The 23544-nt window shown below is 33.2% G+C and overlaps 1 protein-coding gene across 5 annotated transcripts in view; it reads right to left on the bottom strand.

The window, feature by feature from the left end:
• The window catches only part of AMPdeam (AMP deaminase), a 42218-nt gene extending 18842 nt beyond the window's left edge, over nt 1–23376 (bottom strand). For 2 of the 5 annotated variants that reach the window (XR_001847841.1, XM_017618798.1), the window contains exons 1-3: nt 12760–12908; nt 5306–5607; nt 853–1036 (exon numbers count right to left, since the gene is read on the bottom strand). Coding sequence is in view for 4 of the 5 variants with exons in the window: in XM_017618798.1 (XP_017474287.1) it covers nt 853–1036; nt 5306–5447 (326 nt within the window). In the remaining variant the exon portion in view is untranslated. Of the gene's footprint in view, nt 1–852; nt 1037–5305; nt 5608–12759; nt 12909–22814; nt 23005–23132 lie in introns of those variants that run through there. The other 3 variants (XM_017618801.1, XM_017618802.1, XM_017618800.1) reach the window with 3 other exon arrangements.
• Between the last annotated feature and the right edge of the window lie 168 nt (nt 23377–23544).

The raw sequence follows: 23544 nt of genomic DNA, 5'->3' as shown, positions 1-23544 counted from the left end.
TAGCCACTTGAAACTTGCACTTTATTATAGATACCAAAATTTAATGGGCTATAAAGCTTAATAAGAAGTTGAAATGTTGGTGAAAATTGGTTGAATTTTTGCACAAAGTTTGAAATTTGGATTTACATACAGTGACCCCGAGAAATTACCACGTGTTGCATTTTTAAAATATTCGTAATGTTTTTCGAGCTATGATGTAAATTTTTGTTGTTATTTTTCTATGAAAAACACATAAATCACAGTTTCAAACTTTATACAAAATTTAGGAAAATTCAAAAAAATTTTATCAAAATTTCAACTTTTTAATCTGAACATTTTTGGGTATGCAGTTTTATTATAGCCCATACAATTTTATTAAATGAAGTGCAAGTTTCAACCGGCTAAAAAATTGCGTTGATTTTTGAAAATTTTTTTTGAGACTGCTTTTGCGGTTTTTTTTTATGTAACAAGTGCAATTTACAAAAGCTGTTGTTCATATTTTGAAATTTTGTTGTTAACGGACTCCCGCATTTTATTTCATAAAAAATTCATAGTTATATGGAAAAAAGTTCAAAAAATCCGTCACCAAAAAAAACATTCTCAAAAATCAACGAGATTTTCTAAATTTTATATAAAGTTTGAAACTGTGATGTATATATTTTTGGCAAAGCTTGGACGGTATTTTGACAGAAAAATATATTACGAATATTTAAAATATTTAAAAAAAATTCAACACGTGGTCATTTGTTTGAGTGACTGTGTATGCTTTTTGTTAAATAACGAGCTATACAGGTTAAAATATCGCATTCCTATTACTTATGTGGACAACTGTACATACCTATGTAACCTCAGTATTTTAAATTAATTGCTTACCTCGTTGTTATTGACTCATTTAAATGCCTTTGAATTTGCAATTTCTTCTCAATCTGTTCGATGGGGAATTGCGGTACTTCATACGGCGCGGAGATTTCATTGGGAAGCACATCATCGGCGACTTCACCCGGCACCGGTGTCTTAGACTGTCTTGCCGCTGCTAGTGATGTTGGAGAATCGGATCCTAAAAGGAAATAGTTAAGAAGTGCATGAGCAAAGCGTTGATTAAGTAATCATTAAAAATAAATAAAAATTAAAATGTTGAAGTGAAACTATTAAATACTTAAATTCACCCTACCGATGCAAGCGAAGCACACTCACACGAGCCATCTAATGCCGTGTGTTTTAATTACAGCTGAAGAACGCCAGCATGCCTCCTGAATGAAATTTTCCATTACAAACAATTTTTGCAGCTCATTACTGGCTTTGTTTGTTGTTGGCCTATTTCAGGCACCACACAAGACATTAAGCTCAACACAGAAAATTAATAGCGCTGCGGGCAAAGTTGCACACGAATACAACAAGGAATAACATAGAGCCCACATTTGGCATGAAAATCAATATATCAGCAACGTCAGGCGATATGGCGCTGGTACTACACAATTGCATGAACATTAGCTCACCATTCGCTGGCAAAAATAGTAAATATTTTGCGTGTTTTCCTTTTGCTGTCTTTTGACTTTTGCTGGTGCTGGTGCTATACTATCGCCTCGCCTGGTGTTACTACAATCGTTTGCTTTGATGCCTAAACGGTGTGGCGGGGCGTGGCAGGTGGTGCTTGTAATTGCTTGCCATGCAAAAGTTATAAACGAAATGGGACACCCTAAAATACTGTCCTGACACCAGCCCTTCTGCTAATTCATTAATTTACTTTCACTGGTAAAATTTGCTGGTTTCGTATTTACACTAAGAGACAGACATCAGCCGTCCGTTTCCTTACCTAAAGTTAGGAGGCCAAAAAGTTTTGCATCGACCAGTAGACGCTGTGCCGAATCCGTTCGATTAAAATTCATTTCGCAATGTTGCTCACAAAATATGTATGTATTCACTTCAAAGATGTCGATCGATTTAAGATCTATAAATTACTAACGATTGTGTACTTATTTCAATGCATTGGAATCTCATTGACTTTACTGGCACATTAAGCACTAAGCACATGGAAACGACGTACTACGGACCAGAGCTGTGAAACTATTGAAAATTAATGGGAACTCTGCTGTGATAACATTATAAAAACAAAAACAAACTGATATGAAATATTAGAAGTCTTGTAAATATAAAGCAAACCAAATTAATCCAATCGCATCGAATCATATGAAAACAAATGAAGTGAAATCAAATTAAGGCAAATCAAATCAATAAAAATTAAATCTAAACCAATCAAGACACGTTAACTCAAATCAAATTAAACGAAATGAAATGAAGTCAACACAAGTCAAGTTAAATGAAATAAAGTTCAATAATCGACTGTCTCACTTTCAAAATATTCTGTAAAATGTCACTCAATAGAATCAGAGCACCCTAGTATACGAACAATCAGAGCATCTATACATTTCTTTCTTGGACTTACATACATACCTACAGTGGTCGAAAATATTATAGCCGCACCACATTTTGACAAGTTTTAACATATCATTATTTTTTTCTTTATTTAAATTTGGTTCTTTTTTATATAAATACAGGTCGAACGACAATATTAAAAATAAAAACAACGAGCTTTGGTAAAAATTTCGAGCTTTGAATTCTAGTAGAATAAAGTACAAGTTTCAAATGGCTAAAAATTACGGTTAATATTTTAGTTTTTTTGCTTCTAATTAACGAATAAACCCTCGTAACAGCGTAAACCATGTAAATAAACCGATTTTCCCATACAAAATTACGAGGCATTTACGCGTTTAGATGAATTGCCCTAATTTATTTTTATATGGAAGAAAACCGTAACATCTTCCGCAAAAACAAATTATTTTAAATCAACGGTAATTTTTAACTATTTGAAATTCGTTACTTATTTTACTAGAATTCAAAAGAAATCTAATTAAAAAGCACGAAATTTTTACAAATGTTTGTTTAATTTTTTTATATTGCACAAAGTTTGAAACTTGGATCTACATTGTTTTTGTTAAAGAGTGAACTGTATTTATTTAAAAAAAATTAGCCTAATTTAAAAACAAAAGTATAATATAGGTGCATTTTTTTTGTAAGCGAGCGACAAAAGAACGCTCAACTCGGATAAAATTTCCTTTTAGCTACTTAAGCAACCCTGTTGGTAGCTGGCAAGAAACATGTGATTAGTTTAACGGGGTTTATATACAAAAACCAATTTTAGTAAGTAATTATGCGAGGTATTTGCGTAATACATATACTTATTAAAATATGTCACGTATATAAGGAAAAAAAAAAAATTTCCCTCTCCACTTTCCCATTAACAATTCAAAATAGAGCAGTTTTTTCTCTTGACAACACTATCCTTCAGGTCGCGTATTTTTTAACCGACCTTGCTGAACTCGGATAAACAGCCGAGTTTGTGTTGTTGCTTTGCGTGTATTTCGTCATTTAAGCGAGTGTTCTTTTGTAGCTCGGTTGCAAAAGAATGGACCTTATGCTAAAACTTTTCAATATGTGTAGCCGCTATAATTTTTTCGACTACTGCATCTACAGTATTGGCCATATTTAGAAGAATTTTCAATTAAAATACAGATCATTCTCTAACAATACCCATATAAACCCAAGTTTAAAACTATGTAGAAAACTACTAAACATGCAACAAATTTTCACCCGAATTTCAAATTTTTTTCTCAGAAGTGTTAGATTTTTTTTGAGTACACAGTTTTATAGCCCATCCAATCTGATAATGTGCAACTTTCAAGTGGCTTAAAATTACCTTTGATTTTTTAGATTTTTTTGTCGCATTTGCTTCTATGTAACGAATAAACAATTTGTTTCTATGTATATGGAGGAAACCCGCAACACCATCGGCAAAAAAAATTCTAAAAAATCAATGGTAATTTCTAGCCAATTAAAACTTGCACTTTATTAGACTACAATTAAATGGGCTAAAAAACTGCGCACTCAAAAGAATTCTAACACTTTTGTGAAATAGTTTGAAATTTGGGTGACAATTTGTTGCATTTTTTGTAGTTTTCTACAAAGTTGTAAACATGGTTTTATACGGGTTTCGTTAGAGAATGTACTGTATTTTAATTCAAAATTCTTCAAAATAAATAAACATGAGTGGCAAACAATATCACTTAGAAATGGGGGTACTATTGTATTGAGCGATACTGTATGTATTTACATACATATATACATATGTAAGAGTATGCATATGTATATGTATGTAAGTATTTGTATTATGGAATTTTTAAATTTATGCTCTACTCATCAACAGTTTGTTGGCTGATAAGACACTTCTTGATAAGCTAGTTTTTATTTAGCGCTACCGAGTACATAGATAAGTAAAATATATGTATCAAATATAAAACAATTTGGTGATTCACAACGTGTCTTAGGTGTTGTTGTTGTCGCGGCTTACTTATCCCTAGGTACGAGTTGGGACGGGTACAATATCCAGTCCGTAACTGGGCCTCTCTCGGCAGTTGAGAGTGGTAATTAGGCTTTCACAGGACGGGAGTCTATGAAGGCTGCGGTCTCCCTGTGAATGCCGTTAATCACCAGACTGTCCCGGCTCCAGGGGCATTTGTACCTCATCCTTCGTTTTGTGGAAATGCCTTTTGACGTCTGTTCGGGTGCTCACCTCCATAACCCGCTATAAGAACTGCTTGCTAATCATGATCATCGGCGATGAAAAATGGTTTCATAACGACATTCCAAAGCGCCAGGACGCGTATGTTAAGCATAGCGAACCTGGACCATCGACTCGCTGCATTTGGTGGGACTCGAAGGGAATCCTGTATCATGAGCTTCTGAAAAACGGGCAAGACGATCGACGGGACTCTCTGCAGATAACAAATGATGCGATTGAAGCGAGCGATTGCGAAAAAATGCCTGAAATACGCAACCAACAATGCTCGGCCGCATGTCGCACAAGTGGTCAAAATTTAACTCGATGGTACCGGATGGCACGTTCCAACCAACCGTCTTATAGCGCAGAGCTTGCACCCTCAGACCACCATTTGTTCCGATCGATGCAGAACGCTCTTACGGGCGTACGCTTCACTTCAGTTAAAAGGTATCAAAAATTGGCTTCATACTTTCTTGGTCTCCAAAGACATGCCATTTTATTGACGCGGAATCCATGCATTGCCAGTAAAGTGAGAGAAATCTATAGCTAACGATGGGCACAATAAAGTTTCAAAATGTGAAAAAACCTTAAAAACTTACTTGTAGGGAAACTCACGATAAATAAAAATCATAAATAAAAAATAATAAATTTAAAATCATAATCCATCTATAGTGTGTATGAAATCAGTTATATGTAGCACTCAACACTTACTTGGCGCTAACGAGCCTGGTCCTGAAATTGAACGCATAACCGATCGATTGGACGTCACATAAGGATAGCGACTTATTCGAGTTGCAGCTTCAACTTCAATCGAATCTATTGAGTCCCGTGCATGTACGCCACGCAAACTCATTTTGAAATTTTCACTATTATGACTATTTGTTTAAATATCGATTTATTACTTCTATTTTATTTGTTTATGACTTATGCAACGCTTGCAAATTTAAGTTAAAGCGCAATTTCACCTGAAATGTTGTTTATTTATTTTATTTTACTTTCTTTTGGAGTAGAATCTGAAAAGCAAAATAATGTCAACCGTCAATCTGTGAAATTTTTAAAACCAATTCGAATTTTATTAAATTATCCAAAACCGCACCAAACAAACGACAATGTCTTTAGTGATATCTTCTTTATCAGTGACAGCGCACGACTAATGGGGCGTTAGTTCATCTTTTTTACTGTCGGAAAAATACATAGGTATGCAAGCCTTTTCATTTCTGCGGAATTTAGCACGATTTTCACACCTTTTTTATTGAACTTGTTTTTTTTTAATTGTGTTGCTATTGCTTTCATTTGCACGATTTGTTTATTTATACATATCAGCTGTTGATTTTTTATTGTAGTATTGCTTTTGCTTTCTTTTCATTTATCGCATATGCTTTTCGTAGCTTGGGTGGTGTTGCCACTACTTTTAAATTATTTAAGGCTTTAATGTAATGGTAGTTACCATGTTTTTAAGATACTTTTATTTTTAATTAGCCTTTCCACTCACGCATATACTCAGATGAAGAAACGCAAATTTAAAAAACAGAATTTATAATAAAAAGGGAAGGGTTTCGAAGTCGATTATAGTTACATACTGTTAGGAAGCGTCGACATAAACTTTGATGTACATTTTCGTCAAAAACGGATGTCCCGTTCTTAACAACGATCCAATTCACTTGCTAAATAAATCTTGGCAACAGATCACACTTAACAGACAGGCTCTGGTGAGGAAAAAAGCTAACCGGAGTAACAGCATGCGGCGATAGACATTTTTTTTACTACAACCCAATTAACAACTAAAAACTTCATGCAAATACTGAGTATTTATAGGATTTTTTCGTATTATCTGAATATAAACCAATTGAATGGGATTCTGATAGTACAAAGAAAATTGTATAAGAATCAGTTCTCAAAGGCTCTGTCGCAAAATATAGCAACGGAGATTAAACTCAAGCATAAAATACCAGAATGAATAGGTCTCCTGAATTCGAATCAGCTTTTTGTTGTATCAGATATTGTATTTATTGTTTTTGCTGGAAATTTTCAACAATACGGGTAACATAGTCAGCCTTTAGGCATGTTTTCTTAAAAAACTTGTTTTTTTCGAGCAGGGAGTAAATCTAATAGCCTTTTTCCACCAAAGGCTTAACTGCAGTTAAGAGCACAGAGAAGTTCCAATAATTCTAACATGGGGTGATCGACGAGGTTGTTTTCTTAAGTTTTCCTTTTTTTCTTTCGTTTTCTTCTACTTTATAGGTGGAATTACCCCCTTCGAATTGTAGTCTCCTTTTTCCAAATGGCATAAACTGCAGTTAAGGCTGGGTGGAAGTCAACTATAATACTGTGTCTTAAATTGCATATTACCTGATCTGAAAAATAAAATAAGGGTGCAACCATCTCACACAGCGCTTCAATAGATCTTTTTTTATCGGACAATATAAAAAAACAATATATGGGGTGTTCCATACCAAAACGCTTCAATAGATCTTTTTTTATCGGACAATATAAAAAAACAATATATGGGGTGTTCCATACCAAAACGGACGGAGTTCACACTTCATGTGTTTGATTTGTTTCAAATTTTTGGGTTGATGCATAAACATAAGTAATAAATAAATATGAAATTTGAGCTTGATTAATATATTTTTAAAAACTTTACAGCACAAAAAAAAAATCGATTAAATAGTTTTCTAAATATCTCGAGAACGGGGCGAGGAGAAAATTAAACAAAAAAACACACACATAGACGCATTAATATTCTCTATGAAAATAAATATTAAAACAAATTTTTTTCTTGTAAAATTTTTCGCATACAAATTTTTTGAAAAAAGTGAAAAAAATCACAATGGTAGCTCTGAGTATTGCGCAATATTTAATATAGTATTATGGGGTGCACTCTACAATAATTTGAGTTATGCATTTTGTTTTTACACCGAAGATAAGTAAAATTAATTTCATTTTTTTTTTAACTTTTTGATTATGCAGTTTTGTAGCCCATTAAATTTTAGTATATTAAAGTGCTAGCCTTAAGTCGGCATTAATTTTTTTTAAATTTCCTATGAAAACGGTTTTGCGCATTTTCTTCCATAAGAAAAAAGTGCAAAAAGCCGTCAGCATAAAAAAAAATAAAAATCAACGCAATTTTGCAGTAGCCCTGATATCAGTTATGGAGTCGATAACGATGTTTAACCTGCAGTTAGTGTTAACCAGACATTGAGAAACTGGCCCGTAAAGTTTTATGTGGGCTACGAAACCATCTGCCGCTTTTTTGATAAGCTTTTTCATGGCACAAAATATACTACTAGCAACAATCTTCGGGGTGTTGCTTCGATTAGGAATCGAACCTGGGCTCTACCAAGCGCAGAAATGCAGCTCTAACCGGCGGTCGTAACTAATTTAATGCTATAGTAATTGTTAGCGACCGTTGTTATGTCATTATAGCAGTAAACACAAAATTTAACCGCAAAGATGTCTTTCCGCTGAGGCAGAAAGCCAATAATTCGTCGAAGGGACAACTTTTTCCTAAATTATTCACGGATTTTTAGAACATTTTGAAGAATGCCATCAAAGCTACAAGGTTTAAATTAAAATTTTAAAATATAAAAATATATCTATCTAACAAAACCACGTAAGTCAAAATTTCAAATTTTCTACTAGAGATTTATGTATTTTATACTAGAGATTTATGTATATGTTTATTTATTTTTAAGAATTTTCATTTAAAATATAGTTTGATCTATAACAGAAACAAAAAGCAAAAAAAAACGACTTCAATTCTCATATAAAAATTTAAGATTATCGTTAATTTCTTCATGATGCAATAATCGGATCTAAACCAAATTAGTATGGGACTGCTCGTTAAAAAAAAAAATATATATGGAAATCGCTTAATTTGGCCCACTTTTATGCGGTAGCATACATACAAAAAAAAATATTCCAACGAATTGGTAACACTGGTTTACAGCAAAAATGTTCTATGGATGCCACTATCCAATTCCTATGTAGAATTGCTCGGTGATTCCGAAAAACGATATAATTTGTTTTCTATGGATAACTTTTCGAGATATTTGCTATTTACCGTTATTCAGCTTAAAAAAATAGTGGTTTCACTTAATTACGTATATGTATCTTACGAACCAATTGAATAATCGGAAAATGGAAGAAAATAAAATTCTCAATAACACGTATTTACATCACTTTTCGATAGACCTGATAGTTTCTGAGAAATTATTTAATCATTTCTGACACCTCTTGTTTTCGATGCAAACACTCTAACTACGCAGGTGTACGTGGCGTATGAGCAACACTCATATTACATACAAAAAATTCTTGCGCATTTTCATTTGAGCAATCATTACTTTCTTATTTATCCATCGATTTTCTTCGTTAGTAGCTTAATTTTTGTTTTTTCTAAAGGAACAAGCTTTAACACAAGTGCAAAACATTTACACATAAGTAGTTAGTGTTTGAACGTTTTCCTGTTAAAGGTTGAATTTTTTCCCTGTTAAAGTTTGGGTTTTTTGCATTTTTTCATCAAAAAAAAAAAAAAAACAACAATCTGGAATGATGAATTGATTTTTCAGAAACTATCAGGGCTATCGAAAAGTGATGTGTATACGGTTTTGGAGAATTTTATTTGCTTTCATTTGCCGTATCTCACGTCCGTCACGCTAGCTGACCCACTCCTCCAAAAAATGATAAAAATTACTCAGGAATTAGGTGCGATTTAGGTGCAATTTAGGGCCTCCAAAATTAATTTAAGTGCTCACTCGGTTTCCGAGAAAATTGCAAAAATATATGGGTCAGCCAGCGTGACGTCACGCTAGCTGACCCACCCACTAATTTTCCTCGAACACTGGTAAATATTATTCAGGAATTAGGTGCAATTTAGGTGCAGTTTAGGGCCACCAAAATTAATTTCGGTGCACACTCGGTTTCCGAGAAATTCGCAAAAATGTGTTTTGGGTCAGCCAGCGTGACGTCTCGCTAGCTGATCCACCCACTAATTTTCGTCGAACGCTGGTAAATATTAATCAGCAATTAGGTGCAATTTAGGTACAGTTTAGGGTCTAGTGGGTGGGTCAGCTAAACCCTAAATTGCACCTAGTTCCTGAATAATATTTACCAGTGTTCGACGAAAATTAGTGGGTGGGTCAGCTAGCGAGACGTCACGCTGGCTGACCCAAAACACATTTTTGCGAATTTCTCGGAAACCGAGTGTGCACCGAAATTAATTTTGGTGGCCCTAAACTGCACCTAAATTGCACCTAATTCCTGAATAATAATTACCAGTGTTCGACGAAAATTAGTGGGTGGGTCAGCTAGCATGACGTCACGCTGGCTGACCCATATATTTTTGCAATTTTCTCGGAAACCGAGTGAGCACTTAAATTAATTTTGGAGGCCCTAAATTGCACCTAAATTGCACCTAATTCCTGAGTAATTTTTATCATTTTTTGGAGAAGTGGGTCAGCTAGCGTGACGGACGTCCGTATCTCGTATTACGATTATTTAATTGGTTCGTAAGATATACCTGACTAAGTGGAACCACTCTGTTTTAAGCAGATGCAAACATCTCAAAAACTTATCCATATAAAAAAATAAAATAACTCGATGTTCGGAATCAGCGAGCGATTCTACATACAAATTGGATAGTGGTGTCTGGAGATTGAACTGTATTTTAATTGAAAATTCCTAACTGTATTTTAATTGAAAATTCCTAAAAAAAAATAAACATGGGTGGCAAACAATATCACTTTTTTTTTTAATCCAGTAAGTATAGCGGAGAAGTTTTCAAAAATTTATTGAATTCCCTCGAAACTTGTTACACGGTTACTTGGGGCTTTTTGGAAACGCCGCCGAAAGGGCGGAAAAGTAAAAAAAAAATGTTAAATTTACAAAATTCCATACTAAAAATCTTTCTGAGAAATCTAATTAAGAAGCTCAAAATTTTGACGAAAGTTTTTTTGATTTATGTGCACAGAGTTTGAAACTTGGATTTGGTACTAACTAAAATTAAATAACAAAATATTAATTGTAGAAAAAATATTTCGTACTAATTTGGCCTTATCGGGTTTTTGGTGCTTCTTTTGGACCTATAAATAAAACAAGTACGTTTATCATTTTCGAAACAATGCATTTCAAATTTCTCTAGCCTTCTGTATCAAAATATGAGTTCTCATAAAAAGTGGACTTAGCAACTTTTCACTCTAAGCACAATTCGGGTGGAATTATCAAACAAGGGGTTGACCTCGTTTGTATTGGAGTTGAAACGAGACGATTTGGCTCTGCTCCCTTTTTCCTGCTGGCGCCAGCACGTCTACGACAAAAAAAAGGAGTGCGCCAAATTTTCTGAAGCTTTTGTGAAGCCAAAAAAGTAGCATTAATGCTCTACTAAGGATTCATTAATACTTAGTACATTAAATAATTAAAGCAAAATCATACAACAAAAAAGGGGTGCCAATCACTTGCCAAATTATAGCAAATGACTAAGTAATGTTTCGGAAATTGTAGCGCGTAGTGGTAAAATATAAATAATGTGCAGCTTTCTTAAGTGCGAAATTTCGGACTATATATCTACATACATATTGACTGCTGCAAGAATTGGTTCATTGGACATTTGTTTACTTTTCGCGGTGGGAGTTGAATATTCGCATTATCATGCTCAGCGCAAAAGTTCATTGATACGAAAAGCATACATATAAACCTATACATACATACATCAATAAATTCATACATATATGTACATACATATATTAGTGCGCCTCAGAAAAAAAAGTCCCGGTTTTACAATTTTTTATATTTTAAGACTTCCGCCAAAACTTTTGGAAAAATGTCAAGATTTACTTGTTTTTTTTTGTTATTTTTATGGCCTTATAACAATTACTTTTTCCGCAAACAATTTTCATTAAAACGGCCTCAAGCTCAATAAAATTGTCGAATATTAAGATTTACGACAGCTGAACCGATGAAAATACATCCAAAAATCTTTTGATTCCGTTCATAAAATTTTTAGATAATTTTCAAATCGGTCCAGCTTAAATCTTAATACCTTTCCAAAATATTATGGCGGAAGTGTTAAAATATAATAAATTGTATAATTTCGATGGAAAAACAGTACTTTTTTTGTATGGAGAGTGATGCACCCTAATAGATATACATATACACATACATACATCTATGTATGTTTATTCATTTGTATAATGCGCACATACTGCAATTTGTTACTTTTTACTATATTTAGAACCCTTAGCCCAACAACTGCCGCCTAAGTACTCAATCACGCCTTCACCCACTCCAACCCGCCAAAAAAAATTCCACTATATACTCATACAAAAGCGCATTGATTAAAGAGCACAGCGCAAATGTAAGCAATGCTAATGACGTACTTATAATTTTGTTGATATTATCTCTTTGCAGCTATTCATCACTTTTATTTTGCGTTGCAGTTGGGAGAAAAGAACAAAAAACAAAAAAACAAAAATAAATAAATTCATATGACATTTTAATTTCGAAATAAAAAAGAGACATCGCTAACTCAAAATGACGTCCTACACATTGGCAAGCACTCAAAAGACGACTTGTGCGCACTAACCATTGCGACAATGGAAAGATTTACCAACACAAAGTGCGTCCAACAGTATTCATAACAAAATACGAAAACTTCACTTTGAGTGATGATGTGATGCACCTATGGCTCCAACGACGCTGTAGCAGAGGCTACACCTTGCAATCTAAATAGAAGCAATACTCGTCATCGTCACGTCGATTTTTATCGGTTGTTTAAAACGATTAATTTTCACCATGTCAGATCTTTATAGCCTCATAGGTACATACATGGATAATAGGTACTGCGTTTACCGGCAAACTAAATGAAAGCAATACAACAACCACAAAGCACACACTTCAAGCACTATGCAGAGCAATACCAACAACAATAATCTGTATATTTTCTTTATTGCAATCATCACATTTCTGTCGTCGATTTATCATTCTGTTGCATAACAAAACAAAATCACTAGCTGCGTTCTCAGCTAATCGCTAGAAGCAAACGATGTTGCTACGCTAGTACTTAGCTTGCCAACAATTTTGATTCTAAGTTTTATTTTTTTATAGTAGTTTGTAATAATTCCCACACTCGTTTACGCGAAATGCGGACATAATTTAATTTTTATAATTACAATGCAAATTAAGATTGAGGAGTTGAGAAACACTTGCTGCACTTTTGCTGCTGCTGCTGCCGTAATCGCTGTTGTCTAGCTTGACAAAAGAAATTTAGTTTTCCGCTTGAAAATCCACGATAAACTGAACTGATTTGAACATTCACAAAAGGTATAGCAAATTGACGCTGCCAACGATCGAAACAAAAGATTTCTTGACGTGAGTACGCAGCTAAATGGGAATATAGTACTCGTATACATACATGTGGATATATTGTTGAAGAGTACACAGCGGCAATGACATCGAAAACGACAACGACAACCACAACGATTGCTAAGGCAACAAGCGCAACAATAATAAATAATACAAGTGTAAACAATATAGAATATGTATGTATGTACATACATATATATTTCGATGCATTGGTGTTGCATGGCGCTACATTCGACCCTCAGGTTTTTTTGAAAATAAATAATTTAGCTTTATTTAATGACTTTCTGTTAGATAGAAATGTGGACTCATAAATATCGCTGGGTCCTTTGGTAGCCAAGCAAGCAACCGTGCTGAGTGTATTTTGTGTTTAGCCAAGCTCGAGAAAGCTGAAAAATGTCATTGCAACATTCGAAGGCTGTCCTTTCAAAATCAAAAAAATTATACATATGTACTTAAAATTCGTGGTCGGTTATAATAATCGTCTGGAGCGACGTTCTTCTTCATACGGCAGCATATTCCCCTGAAAAAGGCGACCATTTACTTTTGATTATTTAAAACAATTTTTAGTAGTTTATCCTAACAAATAAAATTAATGAAATTAAATTTGTTAATGAAAACGAGTTGAATTCTTACTTTTTTAATAAGTTTTCCAACTGTATTTATGGAAGAACTAAAAAAAAATGTCTTTAATTTAAAAAAATTTAGAAAATTAAAAAAATAAAAATAAACTTTGAAAACAAAATCATTTTTTAATTTTTGAATTTTTATTCGCACAAACGGCCGGTTTTGCCAGCAATTATTATTAGAAAATTATTTTTTCCCCTTCTGTCAGTTTTCATTTAAATTCAAATAAAAAATATATTTTATTTTTTTTGCCTTCCAGAAAGTGGCTATCTTTGACAGCTTTCATAACAGGTTACAATTCAGTCTCAGCATTAGCAACACAATTAAATATCAAAACTGCCAGACCGATCTACAGATTTTCAGGATGGCGCTAGAGTCCAATAACCTACGACTTTTATAGAAAACTGCGAACAATGTGGGTACAAAGTTCTCTAATGCTGCAGCAGGAGTTTCAACGGAAAATGAATAAATACTACCTTTCCGGAATAACAAACCAAACAGCGAAAACCAAAAACAATAAATTTAACTGTCCCTGTGCAAGGGAAGAAACTTTTTCTGAATACATTCGATATGACCAGCCCCTTTCGTATAGCAACACTAGCTACAAACATAAAATATGTACATAAGTACGAAATAACAATTCCTAATGTAAATAAAAATGCTCATAAGACGAAAAATATTCCATACATACATACATATGTACACAAGTACATACTTACATACATACATCTCGCGATTCTTATCGCTAATGCCCCGTTCTTGAATGCGGCAAAAGTATTATCAAGAATTGTTGTAAAATATTAGTACATATACACCCCGTGTCATAAATATAAGCGAGCCAAATATTGACAAGTTTTAACATTTTTTTGTTATTTAATTTTAGTTATTTCTTTTATAAAAATAGGCCGAATAATAATAATAATAAATCCATGCTATATTAAAAAAATCAACAAACTTTCGCAAAAATTTCGAGCTTTTTAAATTTCTTAGAAAACGTTTGAGTATGCAGTTTTGTAGCTGGGATTTTTGGCATTTTTTTTTTTTTTGTTGAAGATGTTGCTCATTTTCTCCATATAAAAAATTATCGAACACACTTCGTATGGAAGAAAATGACTGACACCGTCAAGAAAAAAAAATTGTTAAAAATCAACGGTACGTCCTAGCTGTTTCAAACTTGCACTTTATTATACTAAAATTAAATGTGGTACAAAACTGCATTCTCATCTTTCTGGAAAATCTAATTAAAAAGCACCACATTTTTACGAAAGTTTGTTGATTTTTTTTTTTTAAATATGGCACAAAGTTAGAAACTTGGATTTATTTGGTCCTCGTTGATGAATAAACTATATTTATTTAAAAAAAAATTACTAAAATTATTGAATATTTTTCAGTGTACTCCGACACGTCAGCTTAATGAATAAGTTATTACTGCTATGCGAATTGCATTTGTACTATTTATATGTATGTACTTGTAATCCAGTGATTGCCAACATTTTTTCCGATGAGTAATTGGAATAATCGATAACACGATTTAACAAAATTTTTACGAGTTTGATCTGGAAAACAGGACCCACATATACATACATATGTACATTAGAGTGGTTCATAAAAACACTCTTTTTGGAAATTCATAAACGCTACATCAAAATATTGTTACTTGTGATAAAGAAAAGAGACGCGTATTTTTTTATTTTGGAAAAAAATTTGTTTTAGTGGTCGCGCTGGTCGATTTTTTTATAAAAACGCTGATGTTTTTAATTTTTTTTCATTTCCTTGGCATTTTAAAATGCAGCTAAAAATGTGGTTTTACATATAATTACTCTGGTATTATTGGGGAACATTCCCTTAATGGCGCACCTGTCTTGGACAGTTAGAATGGGCCTAGTGCCCAAAAATATGCTCTCGAAAATAGACTAGTAAAATTAAAACGTTGATACTGAACGATTTACGCGTTGTCATGGGTTGGAACTTGTTACCAGGAGGTTTCTGGGATTGCTAATTAGGAAGCTGAAGTCAGTTTTTCAAAATTCAAAATGGCGGATCCAAAATTGCAATCCATTTTTTTTTAATGATTGGAATTGTTCGAAACCCGGCACTCGAGAGTCGAATCTGAAGTCAATTTTTTTAAATTCAAAATGGTGGATCCAATATGGCGATCAAATTAAAAAAAAAATATACTAAAATTAAAACGTTGATACTGAACGATTTACGCATTGTCATGGGTGGGAACTTGTTACCAGGGGGTTTCTGGGGTTGCTAATTAGGAATCTGAAATCAGGTTTATTGAGCGACTTAGTGGAATTTTCCACCCCTTTAGTTGTGCGTGTCGGCCGCTGTGGTGTAGTGGTAAGCAGTGCGCGCTTTCACTCATCGGCACTTGTGTTCAAGCCCTGATCAAAGCAACATCGCAAAAAATATAGAAAAAAGGTTTTTTCTTAACAGCGGTCGTCCCTCGGCAGGCAATGGCAAACCTCCGAGTGTGTTTCTGCCATGAAAAACAGCTTATCATAAAAATACAATCGCCGTTCGGAGTCGGCGTAAAACTGTAGGCCCCTCCGCTTTGTAAGACAACATCAAGGCGCACGCCACAAATCGGAAAAGAAGCTCGGCCAAACACTAATAAATATATATAAGCGCCAATCTATTATTAATATATTAGTTGTGCGAATCAGGAAATAATTATGCAAAATAATCAAGCCACTTTTTATGCCGCACAGTGTTATCTAAAACGTGGCTTTTTCAACTGATCAAACAGGAACTACTTTTTTTTATTATCCATATACATATGTATGTATGTAAATCTCACTCGTTTGTTGTCATTTTGAATGATATTCAATTGCAAAGCGGTGAATGAATTAATAGACTAATCAATTATAGTTATTATTAAACTGAAAAGCATCTAATAAGTGATTGCCTAAACCATGTGGGCTAGAAATTGTGATCCGTCAAAATGTATTAGTTTCAACAATACGAGTATACTTACATACATACATACATACAGTTGTCCACAAAATAATAGAAGTGCAATATTTTGATCAGTTTTGGCTATTTGTCTTTTCTTTATTTTATGTTTATTTTTTTTTTTTTTTTTATAAAAGTCTACCTGGTTGTACAACAAACACCATACCAATTTATATTTCCTACTTTTTAATCTTTAGAAAATATTTTAGTTTGTAGTTTTGTAGCCCATTTAATTCGAGTCTGATCAAATGCAAGTTGCAAGTTGGTAAAAAATCCCGTTAATTTTTGGCAATTTTTTTGTTTTGGCAATTGTCGAACACACTTTGTATGGAAAATACGTGAAACACCTTCAACTAAAAAAATTCTCAAAAATAAACGGAATGTTTTACCAACTTGAGGCTTGCACTTCCTCAGACTAGAATTAAATGGCCTACAAAATTGCAAATTTTTTTCTAAAGATTCGGATTAAAAAGTTCGAAAATTTTGGAGAAAATTTGCAGAATTTTTTTAATTTTTTTACAAAGTTTGGAATTTTAATTTACATGGTATTTTGTTGTACAACCAGATATAATTTTATAAAAAAAAATAATAAACATAAAATAAACAAAAGACAAATAGCCAAAAATTGATCAAAATATCGCACTCCTATTATTTTGTGGACAACTGTATGTATACAAGTAAAAGCTGGGAGACGCGCACATGCGAGGGCTCGTTTAATAAATGTTTATTGTTGTACATAAATAGAAATGATAAATATGGCAAGCAGGGAATGCAATTTTTATTGTAAACAAATTAAGTGGAGTGTAAAAGTTTTTCAAACCGTAAAAACACACACAAAATGTCTATCAAAGAGATAAAAAATCATAGTAATTTCAAAAGATCTTAAAGCTTTTCCAACAAACACAGTTTCAAGCATTTGAAAATTTTTTTTCTTAAATGATTCACAAATTAAAAGTAATATTTGCGCTACATTTACAGCACGGCGACAAATAACTGTTTAACGGTTGTTTTTTTTCGAAAATAGAATAATTAATAAAATTAAGGTAAAATCTGTGAAAAACTAACAATAAAATGTTTTTTTTTCGCAAGATCTAAAAAGGACCCTTTTATTAAAAAAAACTGGGTAACAGTTATTCGTCGCCAAGCTGTAAATATGAATTACGTTTCCAATATTTATAAAATCACTGAGGCTAAGCGCAAAAGTTTAATGATTTTTGGCAAGCTTTAATTTACTGGCATTAGGGTTGTTGGAACTGAGTTATTGTGGATAAGTACTAGAACGGGGTACTTAAGGTCAATTAAGTTGTAAACAAGAATATCGATATACATATTATAATTTAAGATCCGACAGTAAATGCCGAAGACAGATATTTATGCAAAAAAAAATCTAAATTGGTTTGCACAAATACTTTAGACGCAGTGGTGTATAGCGAACTTTGTTTGGTACGATTTAATATATGTATGTACATTAGGGTGGTCACAAATGCATGAAAAAAGTAAAGTCGGAATTTGTATGCTTTCACCCCCTAGGATTGTTCTCTACCGAAAAAAGTATAACCCAGTTTTTTTATTCGTAGAAATGGTATAGAATTCTTAAAAATCAATCGATCGGAAAAACTCTTGTTTCTCTGCAGGAGATAGCCAATAATAATACCCAATTATCTATTTAACCATTTTCCATCCCAACTATAATTTATAGGTACGCCAAAAATCCACAAAAACCCCTAAAAATACAATGGGGGGGGGGACCAATAAAAAATCGTTTGTATTAAAAAATTGTTAAATAAACAATAGGGCATTGTTATTGAAAGTCTCCTGAAGAGAACCAGAGATTTCAGATTGAAAAATATTGATTTTCAAGAATTCTATATCATTTCTAGGATAAGTTGTTTTTTCCCATATAAAAGTACATGGAAAACTTTGAGCGCTTTGAGCGACCTCTAAATATTTTTCAATTTCAATTTTTTCGATATAGTGCAATCCTAGGGGGTAAGAGCATTACAATTCTGACTTTACTGTTTTTGGACCACCCTAATGTACGTACATACATACATACATTTTTAAGGTACAACATGCATTGTGGTCAAGAAGGTTATCGATTAATGAATTGCCAAAAATGTAAAATAATATTCGGTATTCCTTTTTAACACATGCAAATATGTTGTATGCGCCTAGGTGCAAATTTCAAATGCAATTAAAAGTAGAAATTTGTAGAAGCATCACTTATATTTGAAGCAATAAATAGAAAGCAAGCTGAGGCCGTTAAGCTATTTATTTATATGAAATATGTACGTATGTATGTATGCACTAACTATGTCTATGACTAATGCACTCAAAAAAAGCTTGATGTTGGCGACAATGCACTGACAGACAGACACTCGTATTGTTTTGCCAAAAATGTTATAATGAATATCGCGATTTTATGTAGTTTCATATGAATGTTTATAAATTTGTGTATATGTTAGTATTACGTATAAGGAATTACGAAGTTAAAATTAGTAAGATATAAATTAGATGCTATGCTTTACGCTTTCAGCAAAAAAGCTTCAGTATATACATACATATGTACCTATTCAATATTTTTTTCTGGCTCTGGATTGAACCTCAGAGTTTCTAATTAAGGATTTCTAAAGACTTAGTGAAGAAAGCGAATGTCGTAGCGATTATGATTTTTGGAGTAAACATTAATATTCAGTTGTGAAATTATAAACATTGCAACATCAAAGTCAGCAATGCTTATGGTTGCAATGTTTCACTGCTCTGTATATATGTAGTACGTTCAATAATATACTTACACAGAAATGTATTTCAAAATTTACGTTTTTGGAGATTTCATCATAAAATTAATAAGCTTGATAAAGAGAATATATAACAGATAACTCAATTTCGCAAAAATGGTGAAGATTTCTGTCTTTCTATCTGTCTTTTGGTATACGAACTGCATGAATTGGTCAAACTTTGATTGCATTTTCCCACAAAATTGAAATTTTGAAATATGCAGTTCTGCATATTATTAAACGTGCGATATAGGTTTTAATTAAGAGTAAAATATGTCTGCATTAAGAGTAAAATATGTCTGCATAAGGATGTTCCAATTAAAAATTTTTTATTTTTATTTAACTTTCATTAAATAAGTAGCATCGCAAACTACTGCTATTGACGATTACTTAAAAATAAAAATATCAACGTCGAACTTAAAAAGTGACTGCATTGTAGAAAAAATGACGCAGTAAAATTCTATACAAGAAAACTTATACCAATAAAATGTTGGAATATGTATGTATGTATATGTACATACTTATATACAGTATCGGTCATAACAATAGCATCCCCTTTTCAAAATGATATTGTTTGCCACTGAAGTTCACTTATTTATTTTTAGGAATTTTCAATTAAAATACAGTTCATTCCCTAACAAAACCCATAAAAATCCTAGTTTAAAACTTTGTAGAACACTACAAAAAAATGAAAAAATGTTCATCTAATTTTCTAACTTTTTTCTCAGAAATGTAAGAATTTTTTTGAGTACACACTTTTATAGGCCATCCAATTTTAGTCTAATGATGACCGGTTCAACCCAACATAAAAAATAAATAAAAAAACAAAAAAGGATTTTTTCTAATAGCGGTCGCCCCTCGGCAGGCAATGGCAAACCTCCGACTGTATTTCTGCCATGAAAAACAGCTTCTCATAAAAAATACAATCGCCGTTCGCAGTCGCCGGAGTCGGCGTTAAACTGTAGGTCCCTCCCATTTATGTGACAACATCAATGCGCACAGCGCAAATCGGAGCAGAAGCTTGGCTAAGCGCCTATCTACTATTATTATTCATGAGCCAAGTTTCAAGTGGCTAAAAATTACCGTTGATTATTTAGTTTGTTGATCATGCGTTTATATGGAAGAAAACGCGCAACACCCTCCAAAAAAAAATCTGAAAAATCAACGGTAATTTTTAGCAGTTTAAAACTCGCACTTTGGTTTACTAAAATTGCATGGGCTAGAAAACTGCATACTCGAAAATATTTTAGAAATACTGAATAAAAGTTTTGAGGAAAATTTTTGAATTTTTGTGAACTTTATATAAAGTGTGATACTTTGATATACATAGTATATGGTTTATGTTATAGAATGAACTATATTTTTATAAATATTTATAAAATAATTGTGAATATTATATTGGACAAGGTGTACACTAACATTTGACACTGACTGTATATGTACATATATGCACATACATACCTATTATGTACTATCATCACTATGATTCATACCATCCTTCATAAAAATAAAAATAAATTGCTTTTTTTTTGAAGTTCGATTAATTTTTGTTAACTTTGTGCAAGCTTTGAAACTTTTATTTACATATGTGGTGATGGTTAAAAATAAATAAAAAAACATAAATTGCGAACAAAATAATTTTTAACTTTGCTACTATTTCATATCCCGCAGCTACACATACATACATACATACATATGTATTTAGGTTCTAAAAAGGTATTTTCTGGCGGTATTTGGAAACAAAAAATTATTGATAGGGAGTAACGGCCTGGCAATCTATTAATCGTTGACTGGTGTCCGCTAAACACAAATGATTCATTCACATCAACAAAGTTCAACAAAGCAATTTTATTTTTTATTTCATAAAATAACGATTTACATTTTCCAAATAACTTCTTCCAGGGGTTGCAGTGACCCGATTTTTGTCAAAAGTGGTTCGTAAGTTTTCTTAAATTATGTACATACATACATATACGTATATAAAAATTTTAACCCTAGCCATTATCTCTAGCGATAAATCCCGCTTTTGCTACATTTAATTTCGAATGGCAAATTAATGAAATGCTTTTTTCTTATCAAACCATGCCGATAGTTAGAAAATGTAATCAGTAATTTTTTCGGGTATCAAATGCACGAACATGTTTTTATGTACACTAAAAGATTGACATTCCTAGCTGATAAATCTCAAGAATGATAGAATAGTATTCTATCATTCTTGGATAAATCTATGCTTTCGAAGTTTTAATAGGCTCTTTATTATAGAAATGTACACAAAATAATCGAACTACAAGCAGTCGGCAATAGCAGATAGCTGTATAATCAACTTCCGACTGAATTTCAACCCCTGCCAATTTGAATTCTAAGAGGGTTTGATTGAAATTTACTCGGAAGTGAATTGCAGAACCTGCCTCAGTGCTACAAAAGAAAAATACATATTAAGAGCGAAATACACCACACAAGCGGTTTGACAAACCAAGCGAAATTTCCCTTTGCTTCAAGCCATTTGTGCTGTGTATGGGGGTGTTTGAAGGTTTGACGGCGGTTTGTCAAACCTTCAAACACCCCCATACACAGCACAAATGGCTTGAAGCAAAGGGAAATTTCGCTTGGTTTGTCAAACCGCTTGTGTGGTGTATTTCGCTCTTAATTAGCTTTTAAATTTTAACCTTTAAGAGCGAAATAAGGACGAAATACACCACACAAGCGGTTTGACAAACCAAGCGAAATTTCCCTTTGCTTCAAGCCATTTGTGCTGTGTATGGGGGTGTTTGAAGGTTTGACGGCGGTTTGTCAAACCTTCAAACACCCCCATACACAGCACAAATGGCTTGAAGCAAAGGGAAATTTCGCTTGGTTTGTCAAACCGCTTGTGTGGTGTATTTCGCTCTTTAGGTATTCGGAGCCACGCTATACATAGAGATGAGTGAGTGAATAGGTAAGTAGTCTTTAAAAAAATCATTATTTACCTAAAATTTTCTTGAATGTGCTATACGGAAAAACAACACTTCAAGCATTTAGCTAGAACATTCTTTCCGAATGTCTTGCTAGCGACATATCTTTAATTTCATAATCTGTAACATGCCGCTCCTCAAAAACAAACACAATGACCTCAACCAAGCGGACAGTGAGGCCCGTCATTTAGACGACGACAATGCGCATCAATAGACGAGACCCAACCTCAAGAGGGCTCCAGCACACACAAACACCCAGTTATTGGGAAAAGCTGCGTCATGCAAAATGTCCAACTACATGCTTCGTTGCTATTGTTGCAGTTGTCTTAACTGCCTCCTCAACCTACTTTTTATGCGAACTACTTAGTCATTTTTTCCAACAATGTGCCAAATCGACAGACACCCCACTTTGAGCTGTGCTGTTTGCGTTTTGGAGTGCCGGTTTCTTTTAACTATGGATGAAATTGTATACAAACATGCACATAGTATCTGGCATACATATGTATGTGCATATAGATGTTATATACGTATATATGTATGTTGACTTACCCGCTTTGGTCTTCAAGTCATGTCCATTGTTCAAATCAAAATCCATTTCCATGTCGGTGTCGAACCCAAAGCTGCGGTACCCTTTGGCACTCAATGCATCTGCATAGTTTTGCATAGTCGCTTTCTTTGTTGTTGTCGCTTCCAGTTTTCACTTTTAAATTACTGATATATGAATGTATATATAGGTATAATTTGTTATTCCTCAATTCTGATTAAACAGAAAATATTTGCACGTTGAAGATTTATTTTTTTATCTCACTTTGAAAAACTTTATTATAAGCTTGTGTCGCTTTTACGAATGTGCGTCTCGTTTTTTACCTGTGTCCGAATGCACTTTTATGCTGGAATTTAATGCGAAACTTTTTTCTTGCTTCTTGGCTATGGCTTTAGCTTGATTTAACTTTATTTATTAAAATTTGTGCATGTGAATTCACTATGTATTTTTTAAATTAATTGAATTGTTGTTGCTACTTTGAAAAGCACTACGTAAACAAAAAATTTGTCCGCCTCTTTTCTATTGTGTGTTGCCGATTTCGCACCGATTTTGTAAATGAAGGTTGCCAACTTTTTACACGGATAACTGCACTGCACTACCATCCCCTGTTTGCACTGCAGCACCGACTTCTTTTCGATTTTTCCATTTTCCCTCATCCTAAACGGTTAGGGACCAAAAAGCACAACGAAAATCGGTTTGGGACATTTTTCTAGGGTTACCGAGCCTTGATAAGAT

The sequence above is a fragment of the Rhagoletis zephyria genome, unplaced genomic scaffold (genome assembly GCF_001687245.7).
Source record: "Rhagoletis zephyria isolate East Lansing unplaced genomic scaffold, Rhagoletis_zephyria_1.1 Rzeph_scaffold_01709, whole genome shotgun sequence".
In the NCBI taxonomy this organism is placed as follows: domain Eukaryota; kingdom Metazoa; phylum Arthropoda; class Insecta; order Diptera; family Tephritidae; genus Rhagoletis; species Rhagoletis zephyria.
This window is presented reverse-complemented; position numbering and strand designations above follow the sequence as displayed.